At 45.7% G+C, this 11759-nt stretch overlaps 3 protein-coding genes across 3 annotated transcripts; all 3 read left to right on the plus strand.

The window, feature by feature from the left end:
* Positions 1-843: 843 nt before the first annotated feature.
* On the plus strand, positions 844-2004 carry F5891DRAFT_1170574 (uncharacterized protein; the record flags this gene model as incomplete). Its single annotated transcript, XM_041365514.1, has 5 exons — positions 844-1158; positions 1442-1644; positions 1701-1758; positions 1811-1952; positions 1976-2004. The coding sequence occupies exons 1-5, from the start codon at positions 1078-1080 to the stop codon at positions 2002-2004; spliced, it is 513 nt and encodes a 170-aa protein (XP_041230590.1). The 5' UTR covers positions 844-1077.
* Positions 2005-3903: 1899 nt separating this feature from the next.
* F5891DRAFT_720379 (uncharacterized protein) lies at positions 3904-6275 on the plus strand. Its single transcript, XM_041372952.1, has 13 exons — positions 3904-4128; positions 4191-4223; positions 4274-4293; positions 4346-4360; positions 4412-4450; positions 4506-4534; positions 4593-4606; positions 4661-4696; positions 4873-4932; positions 4991-5125; positions 5182-5416; positions 5474-5531; positions 5587-6275. Exons 1-13 carry the CDS (start codon positions 4056-4058, stop codon positions 5785-5787), a joined length of 948 nt encoding a protein of 315 aa, XP_041230591.1. The 5' UTR covers positions 3904-4055; the 3' UTR covers positions 5788-6275.
* Positions 6276-8739: 2464 nt separating this feature from the next.
* On the plus strand, positions 8740-10564 carry F5891DRAFT_976590 (uncharacterized protein; the record flags this gene model as incomplete). The annotated part of the gene is made up of 15 exons (XM_041376629.1): positions 8740-8812; positions 8872-8904; positions 8955-8974; positions 9027-9041; positions 9142-9188; positions 9276-9289; positions 9342-9373; positions 9432-9433; positions 9496-9497; positions 9552-9611; positions 9670-9804; positions 9861-10092; positions 10150-10207; positions 10263-10455; positions 10491-10564. The coding sequence occupies 15 exons, from the start codon at positions 8740-8742 to the stop codon at positions 10562-10564; spliced, it is 990 nt and encodes a 329-aa protein (XP_041230592.1).
* Positions 10565-11759: the final 1195 nt, after the last annotated feature.

Here is an 11759-nt window from a genome sequence, read left to right on the forward strand (position 1 = left end):
GGAGTCTGACTCTAGTAATCACTCGGCGACTGATCGATGATCGATGATCCCTGGACAGAGGACTTGCGATGTAGGACTCGGAGGAAGGCGAACTTGCGTTGAGGCGTGTACTTCAACGTTGACCGTCCGGACTCCAGAGAAGTAAGTTGTGCCATTTCTCTTGTTTCGTTTCCCAAATACAAAACATTGACAGTGATATAAAGGAGGACTCCCAATCGTACCCGTTCATGTGATTATATTGTAAGCAAGCACTTTCTTGGGCTATACCGCTCCTTCCACCCATTCAAAACGTCCACTGCGGGATGCATGACGAATCTAGTAGCGACGTGGTACGTTAAGTTTGCATCAGTTTTCATCAGTCGCCCTAGGCCCTTACCATATTCCCGCATTTGCTACGCTCCCAGACTCAAGTCCTCAGAGGAAGGAGGCCAGGCAGAGACGCCGCTGATATTCATTTCAATTACATGGGCATCAATTTGCCATCAACTACACAATGAGCGTCAGAGCAAAAGTCGAGCTTCCTGCGGTGCGTCAGACTTTGTTTTCTCCCAGTGCTCCACTGTATTTGCATCAATTTATCATCCTGTACGCTCCCCGAAACAGGATGTCCACTATCTACCTCCCCGCCGAACTGCATCACCCCTCTGCACAACCTGTGCATCCTGAGATCCTCTTGCCACGCATTATCTGCGTTCTCGGATCTTGATCGTTCAACAGTCGGAGTTCTGAGATGTCGGTGTACTCTCGGGCATCGTTATGGTAGCTGGTTCATGCGAATATGGACAGCGTTCTAATCCACATTTTCATTTAGGCTACCCTGCAAAAGCGTCAGTCGTGACGAATGGGCATCAACTGCATGGTGGATTCAGTGTGGCACGTTTTGGATTGTTTTTCATCGGAATAAGGGTTGATGGTGTGCGATGGCAGCTATGTGACACGGTGAGCCGCCTTCAACCATTGTGCATTCAAGCATCTTTTTCTCTCATTTCGTCTCTCAACGCTCTCTTAGGGATGATATTGTATCTTCATCTCACATCAATCACCGAATCTCGACTAGGACGTCTCTGGTAAAACCTAATGCCTCTTACCACCGCACCAACTCCACGATCCAAATACAATATTCTGGGCTCACCATTTCGGCATCCAGATGATACGAGGGTGCGCATGAAGTGACAGATGGCCTGAGGACGAGATGAGACATTGAGATATGTGCTTGCAGGGAGGTTTCGATAGCCCAGGTAGGACACGAGCTCGTTTGCTTCGTATCGATCTCACTATTTTGGACGTGCTGGACGAATGCTCTAAGAGCTCACCGGCCACATGATGCAATAACGAAGCACTCGAATCTTGATCGACGTCTTCCGTTTTCTGCGGCAATTTCTACTTAGACCCATTGACTTACTGATGACATCCTGAGCTCATTCTCTCCGGCACTTGTCAGCGTCAGTTAGACGATCCGCATAATATCCCACTTCTGGCCTCCATTAATTGGATACTCGTTACTGTGTGGGAGGTCCTCGCACTATGTCTCGCCGTCTGGATTGCGGTAAAACACTTCCGTGAACTGCGACAACATTCGGCAGGAGGGATTATCGAGGACTGTTTCATGGTGTTGATGAAAACTCACGTGGTTTACTTTGCGAGGTAAGTTCATATTGTGATTATTGTTCTTCTTACCACTGAAGGGTCGGATGAGGTAGCTTTGTTGCCGTTTCTTACTTCCATCTCGTTCTTGATTTCCCTCCAAAATCATTCATAGTATGTCATTTCCCTTGCCTGTGCATGCTACCACAATTTATCATTTCTATAGGACAATTTCCTGGACGCTAGTATTATCTCTGAGCTTCTTCAGATTTTGGAGGTCGTGCAGATGTCTGTGCCGGGACCATGCCTGATCCTTGGTGTTTGGAAATACCACGCTAAGCTTGTGGCCGATTCTGACGCAGCAACTGGTATGACCTCAATCGTTTTCCAGGAACGAGTGCATATATCGACTGGCAGTGATGTTTGAGGTGAAGTTAACAGTTTTCTAGTGCTCTGCAAGGAGCAGGGGATTTCGTTCCTATTCATTCACACTTTCTTGAAGGTATTGATCTAAGTTATCTGGTGTTCTGATGTAGATTTCAAGGAGACATACAAAGTTTTCGTTGCATTAATATTATTAAGTCAAGTGATTCGCTATATGTGCTGGTAATGTTTAAATCGATGAATATCTCTATTGGCACTGGCTGTTCACTCGCACTTGCACCAACCACTGGTTCTTATTTTCCTCGTGCGATGACAACCATTCATATGATTGCTCAGGCAGCACGCGAGAGGAAAGTCGAGGGACAGCTTAGGGACAGCGCACAACTTTGATTCCTTAGCAATCCATATTCGATTCATCTTCTCGCCTCATTCAATGTCCCGTCCTTGTTTTCTCACCTGACTCACGCCAACTGGCTTACAGATGATGCAACGATCCATTTAAGGTGATTACAAGGTGCGTGAAGCACGTTTGTGCATGCGCAGCTCGATGATGCGAGGCACACTTGGTGAGTCTTGAGGAGGCTGAAGTTGGTTAATGCTTGCGGAGGAGCTTTGACTTTCACTTTTGTTGGATGGGTGGAAATACGGATACGGATACAGATGTGTTTAAGATTGTTGCTGAAGTACCACTTGGGGATACAAGTACCGCGTTGCACATTTGTGATATAAAGGATTCTTTAGCTGAGACCCAGCGCATCCGTGGAGTGAGGAATTTGAAGGAACCCAGTGCCAATGTCCGGGGATCGCATGTGAAATATAAAATTGCCTGCTGACATGGTTCAAAACGCTGACGAGACCCAGGAATGGACATGCATGATAGCAAGGTCGAGCCAGGAGATGTGAATCTTTCGATGTAGCTAGTATGCAGCTAAGATGTCATCGACGTTAGATTGATCTAGGATTGCAGATTTAGAACGTGCGTACGAGAATGTTATAGTTCGTGGTGATACTCTTGGAGATTTGAGGCATTACTTGAAGAAGGGGATGTCATGAATACCTGACACTATGGTATCTTTTCCGGGCCTGTAAAAAATGGGGTGAGGCCGCTTCGGTCATCAATTCGGAGCGGTCGTAGGGCGTCCTCGTTCCCGTTATCAACGATAATCCGGTCAGCATCTGTAACGTTGACCATGTTTTAATTGGTGGGCTCCGATGCTTGGAGTGATTATGATGGGTGTCGTGGATTACCCAGACGATGAGTATGCAGAAGAAGAAGAAGAAGAAGAAGAAGACAAAACACGAACCAAAGCCGGACACATTATGTGAAGGTATTATATTGTTCTTTTCCCACCTATAATGAAGCTTGAGCGCTTGAGCTTCATTTCACTTGGAACGTTGTTAGCTGAAATTTTCAGTGATATGATTCCGCGTTCCGCACCATATGATACGCTCCAGATCCAGTCATTAGCTAAGCGATAAGTCGTCGAGCGCATGTCACAAGGACAAAGGGACTGGCCCGGTAATAGGCCCGCACGATCATATCGACCAATTAGACTTGTACAAAGAAAATTAAACTCGATCAACGTTCTTCGCTAGTACACGTGTAATAGGTGTGTTTGCCTTTCTTCGGGTCGTCTCCAAATAGTATATGTTAACAAGTTGATGTGCCCGGAACTTCCGCAAGATCAGTCGCGACGTGAAACTTGCTGCTATCAACCTCTATGAGCATCAGTCGTCCTCCACGTTCCATTCGCCCTAGTGTTCTCAATTGCCATATTTGGTGCGAAGTATTTTAATTTCTGGTCTTTGCCTCGCGTCTGATAGTGCAAACCATTTTGCAAATTGCTGTAATTACCGCTCGTCGACTTTCACATCCACGTTGCAAATTGAAGATTCTGCACTAGGATTAGCATCCTTATGATACGACAGCCCGGTGATCATGCAACTGCCTCATCTACGTGGATTGCACAGATTTAACCCCTTAATCTCATTTCGCACTGGATAGCGGTATACATATATGATACTGCGAATGTTATTGACATACGTCTACAAAGTTTGCCTCTCATCCACACCCATTCTCTACCAATATGATTGTAGTCTCAAATGATCCCAGTTGGTGGCCGGCCATCAATACATATCGTTTGGACAGCTATTTTGTAGGTTCGTGGAGAGCAGTGGGATGTTGAAGCTGAGTCAATCTAACCTTGGCTGTGGTTTCGCAGTCGCCGCCTTTGTTGCAGTGATGTATGATTGGGGTGAGCCTGATAATATTATAAGACTGCTGACGTCTTACGATTATTTTCAGCACTCACATTTGGACAAGAGGTATGTTGATGGTATGACCGGAGCGGCCATCTCGCTGAGAACGCCTTTATAGGTGGAATTGATCTGGGTGAGTAGAGTCTGGTGTCAGAGGAACACATAAAAATACACTTGATTCCAGCGACAACGATGGTCCGTCATGACAGCTATGTATCTCGGCGTATGTAGCTTGTTTGTCGCAGTTGCTATGCTGTACTGACTTGAAAGTATCCTAGGCGCGTTACCTTGGAATCTTATCTGCTGTGTATGTTCAGATGGCTACACAATCGGTGTTGCGCTAATCGTCTATCTCTCATAACCAGCATGACCATTGTGGGTATGTCCCTTAGTACATTCACTGTCTTTGCTTCTTCTGAGCAACGGCTTTCAGGCAATACTCCGACCATCTCGCTGACAGATACAGTGAGTCTTCTGCACAGATGTCTATTACTATTCCCCTCTAATTAACTGTGGTGCCCTGTAGCAGTGGGTGTGGTTCTTTGCTAAATTCTTGGTTCACTAATGACTGCCGTGCTATACTGCCACAGATGTGAGTCTGTTTGGAGTGTGCTACCCGAGGCCGACACTGACCGGATTCGTCAGGCTGGATTATGTACACTGTATGTAATTGGATTGGTGTTGTGGTATTTGCGATGCTGTGGGGTGAGCTTTGCACTTGCGAAACCTCAGTGATATTGACTAGACTGAAACATGGTGCAAGTCATCATCATCGCTCGGTTGCATGCCATGTATCAAGGATCCAGAAATATCCTGATATTTCTCGTTGTCACCTTCCTGGCTATCAACGCTTTCGATGCAGTGGTCAATATAATGTCAACGATGCATGCTTCAGGGGGTGCGTTTAATTGTGAATGAAAATAAACGTGCATTGGGCTCATTGATGGTTACCAGAGGAACTCATTCTCTCTGGCACTTATCAGTGTCAGATTAACTATGCACGGGAAGATATCCTACTTCTTATATCTGTGGCTTGGATTCTCAGCACTGTATGGGAGGTCCTCGTGCTATGTCTCGCAGTCTGGATTGTGGTAAGACACTTCCGTGAACTGCGACAACATTCGGCAGGAGGGATTATCGGGGACTGTTTCACAGTGTTGATGAAAACTCACGCAGTTTACTTTATGAGGTAAGCTCATAGTATAATTATTGCTCCTTTTTCCCACTGACGTGTCGGACGTGGTAGCTTTGTTGCTGTTTCTTGTCTCCATCTCATTGTTAATTTTTATCCAACATTCTTTGCGGTATGTCAATCTTTCACTTGCCTATGCACCCTACCACAATTTATCGTTTCTACAGAGCTATTCCCTGACCCCTCAGATTATTTCTGGGGTGATTCAGATCTTGGATATTGTGCAGACGTTTGTGCTGGGACCGCGCCTGATCCTTGGTGTTCGGGAATACCACGCCAAGCTCGTTGCCGATTCCAATGCAGCAACTGGTATGACCTCAATTGCTTTCCAGGAGCGCGTGCAAATATCGACTGGTAGTGGTGTGTGATACTCGGTGGAGTTAACGGTTGTCTGGTGCCCTCCAAAGAGCAGGGAAATTTGCTTTTATTTATTACCACTTTCTTGAAGGTATTGATCAAAGTTATTGGGTATTCCGAAGTAAGTTTCAAGGAGACATACAAAGTTTTCGTTGTAGTATTTAGTCGAGTGATTTGTTATACGTGTTGAGAATGTTTAAATAGATAAATATCTCTACTGGCACTAGCTGCCCGCTTGCACCAACCACTGGTCCTTTTTTCTCTCTATGCAACGACAATCATTCATATGATTGCTTAGGCAGCGCGCGAGAGAAAAGTCGAAGGACAGCGCACTGCTTCAATTCCTTAGCAATCCATACTCGATTCGTCTTCGTGCCTCATGCGATGTCCTATGAACTGCTACCTTGTTTTCAGCTGACTCACGACAAGTGGCCTACAGATGATCCATTCAAGGTGATCACAAGGTGCGCGAAGCACGTTCATGCATGCGTAGCTTAATGATGCAAGGCATACTTGATGAGTTTTGGAGAGGCCAAGTTTGATAATGCTTGTGGAGGAGCTTGCCTTTCACGTTCGTTCGCCAAGGTAGACATACGGATACAAATGTAAACGTGTTTGAGGTTATTGCTGAAGCACTACTGGGGGATACATGTACCCTATTGAGCACTGTGATATGGAGGCCGTGATCCTTCAGCTGAGACCCGGCGCCTCTGTGGAGTCAGGGGAATTTAAAGGAATCCAGGGTGCTAACCGGACATGAAACAACTTGTTGACGTGGCTCAAAACGGCGACAAGGGACGCACCTAGGAATGGATATGCGGGCGCCAGCACCAGCAATAGTGCAGGAGCCAAGTATCTGCTGCTTGCAAGGTCAGGCTGTGGACGTGATAGTGAGATCGAGGTGAATTTTTCGACGTAGCTGGTATGCGGCCAAAATGACATTGATTCATCATCGAGATTCGACGTTAGGTTGATTTAGGCTTTGGAACGTGCGTGCGAGAACATATTATAAGTTGTGGTGACACCGGGAGATTTGAGAGGAAGGGAATATTCGAAGAAATTTGAAGTGTGCTGTATTGCAAATTGTTATAAGAATAGACTGGACGAGAATTTCAGTACGCACAAGTGATAGAATAGTTCAAACAAAATGACACGAGTCGCTCTGAGCACGTTGGAGCGTGACTAGCACGAACAAGCCACCAGGTTGGTGAGTGCTATAGGTAGGCTTTGAAAGCGATAGGACTGGTTGCGGAGGATTGAGTAGGTGGTGTTGGTGAAAGTCGAGTCCGACAATTGCAAGTCGAAGACGGATGCTTGGAAGCCGAGAGTGATAAAACATTTCAAAACAAAGCACGTCACAATTAGACTTTAGATACGCGCGTGAACAGGCTGCAAATTTCAAATACCGTGCTTGCTTGTCAAGATCGATCAGACTGGAGTCTAGACTTTCTAGTTCGCGCTGAGGCTGCTCGTCTGATATATTCTTGTTCCCAAATGCCCATACCCGCTTTAGCGTCATAATTCAGATGTACCACTAGTTTGACATTCTCAAAGTCCGCGACTGGGTACGCCAGCATCCCCAGTGTTCCAAATTGAAGTACGTACTGGCATCACACTTTTTAAAAATCTCACAAAGACCATCTGATGAAATCATACAGCTTGTTCACAGCAAATCTACGTCCACGGTGAGCATCCCATCTGTTTTCACTTATTTTTCGCCAAGCAAACCCTTATATATAGAACCGGCTTTGTATAATCGGTTGGCATGCAAGGGCTCTAACGCCACATGAATTCTCAAGTCTCCAATCCTGATCGTCAGTCGGAGTTCTGAGATGTCGGTGCAGTCCCGGGCGTCGTTGTAGTAGCTGGTTCATGCGAAATATAGACGGCGTTCCAATCCACATTCCCACTCAGGCTACCCTACGAATGTGTGAGTCACCAGAATGGCATCAAATGCATGATGGATTCAATGTGGCACATTTTGGATCGGTTTTTATTGGAATAAGCGTTGATGTGCATTGGTAGCTGTAGGACCCGGTGAGTTATTCCCTCAACTTCTTCAAATCACCAACTTTCTGATGGTGTGCCAACAGAATGTTATCGCCTTCAGCCATTGTGCATCTGAGCACCGTTTTCTCTCATCTTCTCTCTCAGCGCTCTTTCGATATAGGGGTGATGTTGTATCTTCATGATACATCAATCACAGAATCTCACATCTCTGGTGAAACGCAGTGCCACCGCACCGACTCCACGATACAAATCAAACATTCTGAGCTCACCAATTCTGACATCCAAATGATACGGTAACCCAATTGTCGAGGCAGAGAGCGAGAGGGTGCGCATGAAGCGACAGACCTAAGGTTGAGATGAGACATCGAGACCTATGCTCACTGGGGAGGTATTGGTAGCCGGAGTAGGGTGCGAATTTGCTTCTTCGTGCGATTTGACGGCTGATTTTTCTGTTCCGGTGTCTTGCCGACGCAATATCCATTTGCTGAGTGACCTTGGATGAGCTGTTATGCTCCCCGGGCTTGTGCAAGAGAGGCGAATAGAGATGAGATGCCAGGCTTTCCGATGGTCGCACCGTGATCAGTATGTATCAAACAGATGTAGTACTTGGTTGCATTAATGAACTGATGCACGTGTAGCAAAATCATTTCGAGAATAGCATCGGACACAAGGCGACAAGATCACGAACAGTTCTTGATGTTGTTCGATCTTTTGCGGAGTTCAAGTGTTTCGCTCGTTCAGATGTTTTACGACCAACATCTACTATGATCCCCTGGATTAATTTATCTTTCCTCATGCAACAATATCCGCTTCGACCAATCAAAGCGGGAACGGTCATCCTCTCCCGATCTCATTTCGCTGATCTAAGGACCGGACGGTGGTATAACTAGCACGAATGCCATCGTCATACATCCACCAAGTTCGCCTCTCACCCACACCCATTCTCTCCCAATATGACCTACGTCTCCAATGATCCCACTTGGTGGCCGATCATCGATGCATCTCGTTTGGCCAGCTATTTTATAGGTTCGTAGAAAGCCGGATGTTGAAGCTGAGTCAGTCTAACCTTGGCTATGGTTTCGCAGTGGCCGCCTTTGTTGCAGTGATGTATGATTGGGGTGAGCATGATAACATTAAAAGACTGCTGACGTCTTATGATTATTTTCAGCACTTACATTTGGACAAGAGGTATGTCGATGATATAACCGGAGCGGCCATCTCGCTGAGAATTGCTTTATAGGTGGAGCTCATCTGGGTGAGTAGAGTCTGGTGTCAGAAGAACACGCATGAAAATATACTTTATTCCAGAGACAACGATGGTCCCTAATGACGGTTATGTATCTCGGTGTATGTAGCTTGTTTGTCGTGGTTACCATGCTGTACTGACTTGCAAGTATCCCAGGTGCGTTACCTTGGAATCTTATACGCTCCGTATGTTCAGAAGGCTACACAATCTATGTTGTGCTAATCGTCTATCTCTTATAACCAGCCTGTCCATTCCATGTACGTCTTCTTAGTACATTCGCTGTCTTCGCTTCTGACCAACGACATATAGTCGATGTTCCGACTATCTCATTGACAGATACGGTGAGTCTTCTGCACAGATGCTTGCTATTCCTCTCTAATTAACCGTGATGCCCTGTAGCAGTGGGTGTGGTTCTTTGCCAAATTATTGGTTCACTAATGACTGCCATGCTATACTGCAACAGATGTGAGTCTGTTTGGAGTGTGCTACCCGAGGCCGATCACTGACCGGATTTGTCAGGCTGGATTATCTACATCGTATTTAATTGGACGAATGTTGTGGTATTTGCGATGCTGTGGGGTGAGCTTTGCACTTGCGATACCTCAGTGATATTCACTTGGCTGAAACATGCTGCAAGTCATCATCATCGCTCGGTTGTATGCCATGTATCAAGGATCCAGAAAGATCTTGATATTTCTCATGGTCACCTTCCTGGCTATCAACACTTTCAATGCAGTGGTCGCCATAATGGCAACAAGGCATACTTCAGGGGGTGGGTTTAATTGTGAATGAAAATAAACGTGCATTTCGCTCATTGATGGTTACCAGAGGAAGTCATTCTCTCCGGCACTTATCAGTGCCAGACTGACTTTGCGGAAGATATCCCACTTCTTATATCTGTGACTTGGATACTTGGAACTGTGTGGGAGGTCCTCGCACTATGTCTCGCAGTTTGGATTGCAGTACAACACTTCCGTGAACTGCGACAACATTCGGCAGGAGGGATTATTGAGGATTGTTTCATGGTGTTGATGAAAACTCACGCGATTTACTTTGCGAGGTAAGCTCATATTGTGATTATTGTCCCTTTTTTCCACTGACGGGTCGGACGTGGTAGCGTTGTTGCTGTTTCTTGTCTCCATCTCATTACTAATTTCAATCCAACATTCTTCATGGTATGTCAATCTTTCACTTGTTTATGCACGCTACCACAATTTATCGTTTCTATAGGGTATTTCCCTGGTTTCTCAGATTATTTCTGGGATTCTTGAGATTTCGGGGATCGTGCAGATGTTTGTATTGGGACCGCGCCTGATTCTTGGTATTCGAGAATACCACGCTAGGCTCGTGGCCGATTCTGACATAGCAACTGGTATGACCTCAATCGCTTTCCAGGAGCGCGTGGAAATATCAACTGGCAGTGGTGTGTGATACTCGGTGGAGTTAACGGTTGTCTAGTGCCCTCCAAAGAGCAGGCAAATTTGCTTGTATTTATTACCACTTTCTTGAAGATATTGATCGAAGTTATTTGATGTTCCAAAGTAGATTTCAAGGAGACATAAAGTTTTTGTCGTATTATTTAATCAAGTGATCTGCTATACGTACTGACAATGTTAAAATGAACATCCTGAATATCTATGCTGGCACCAGCTGTCCACCCACACTTGCACCAACCATTGGTTCTTCTTTCCTCTGTCTGATAATGATCGATCTGATCATTCACGCAATTGCTTAGGCAAATGAGGACGCGAGAGCCAAGTTGAGCAACAGTGCACAGTCTCAGTTCCTCAACAACATGTCCTTGATTTATCTTCTCGCCTTGCTCATTCAACGCCCTTCTCAGCTGACTCGTGCCAATTGGCTTAATTGTGTCTAGGATTGTTACAGAAGTGTTATCAGGGGATACATGTATCATCGTGATATAAAGGCCACAAGTGGTGAGTTTGAATGCTCCTGCGTGCTTTCTGTAGCGGAGACCCAGCCCCTCTGGGGAGTCAAGGGAATCCAGGATACTAACATCTGAGCATGGTATAACAAACACAAAATGGCTCGATGATGTGACGCACCTAGGAACGGACATGCAGGTACCAGCACCGGCGATAGTGCAGGAGTCGAGCATCTGTTGTTTGATTTCAAGTGGTGGATGTGACAGCGAGTTCGAGACAGGGAACGGTCGATCTCTCAAAGTAACTGGGTGGTGGTAGAGACTGCCTCTGGGATGTAGCAGGGCTTGAAAAGCGATTACATGGATGCGGCCAAGATGTCTTCAAAATGAAATCGACGATGGGGCCTTGATTTAGATTTGGAAAGTACGTGCGTTAGGTTGTGGTGGTACTCTGGGGTATCGAATTCGAAGGGAATGTTCCATGATCGATCTTTGAATTGTGTTGCATTGCGAATTGTCATAAGAACATGTGTGCACGGGAGGGAAATTACCATTCAGAAGACTTCAGGCACGCACGATCTGTGATAAAACCTTTCAAACAAAAGTAACAGAGGCAAACTGAGCACGAACGCAGGTAGGCTGTAAATTTCAAACTCCGTACTTCGCCTGTCAAATCGACGACGTTAATATTTATTAAATTCTCCACTGCTCTCAAAAGACATGCGACTGCATGGCTGCTGGTCACGAGTCTAGTTCGCGATCGGGTTGCTCATCTGATAGATTCTTGTTCCCAAATGACGATGCCCACTATAAATCATCATATATTATAAACCAGCTAACGA

Source organism: Suillus fuscotomentosus (assembly GCF_016647785.1).
Source record: "Suillus fuscotomentosus strain FC203 chromosome Unknown F5891scaffold_8, whole genome shotgun sequence".
In the NCBI taxonomy this organism is placed as follows: domain Eukaryota; kingdom Fungi; phylum Basidiomycota; class Agaricomycetes; order Boletales; family Suillaceae; genus Suillus; species Suillus fuscotomentosus.

Excerpts from the sequence above, each read along its gene's own strand:
- F5891DRAFT_720379 (XM_041372952.1), top strand. The coding sequence starts at position 4,056 with ATGATTGTAGTCTCAAATGATCCCAGTTGGTGGCCGGCCATCAATACA. Across the intron at positions 5,126-5,181 it reads AACGATGCATGCTTCAGGGG|AGGAACTCATTCTCTCTGGC; the intron begins GTGCGTTTAATT and ends GATGGTTACCAG. Across the intron at positions 5,417-5,473 it reads CACGCAGTTTACTTTATGAG|CTTTGTTGCTGTTTCTTGTC; the intron begins GTAAGCTCATAG and ends CGGACGTGGTAG.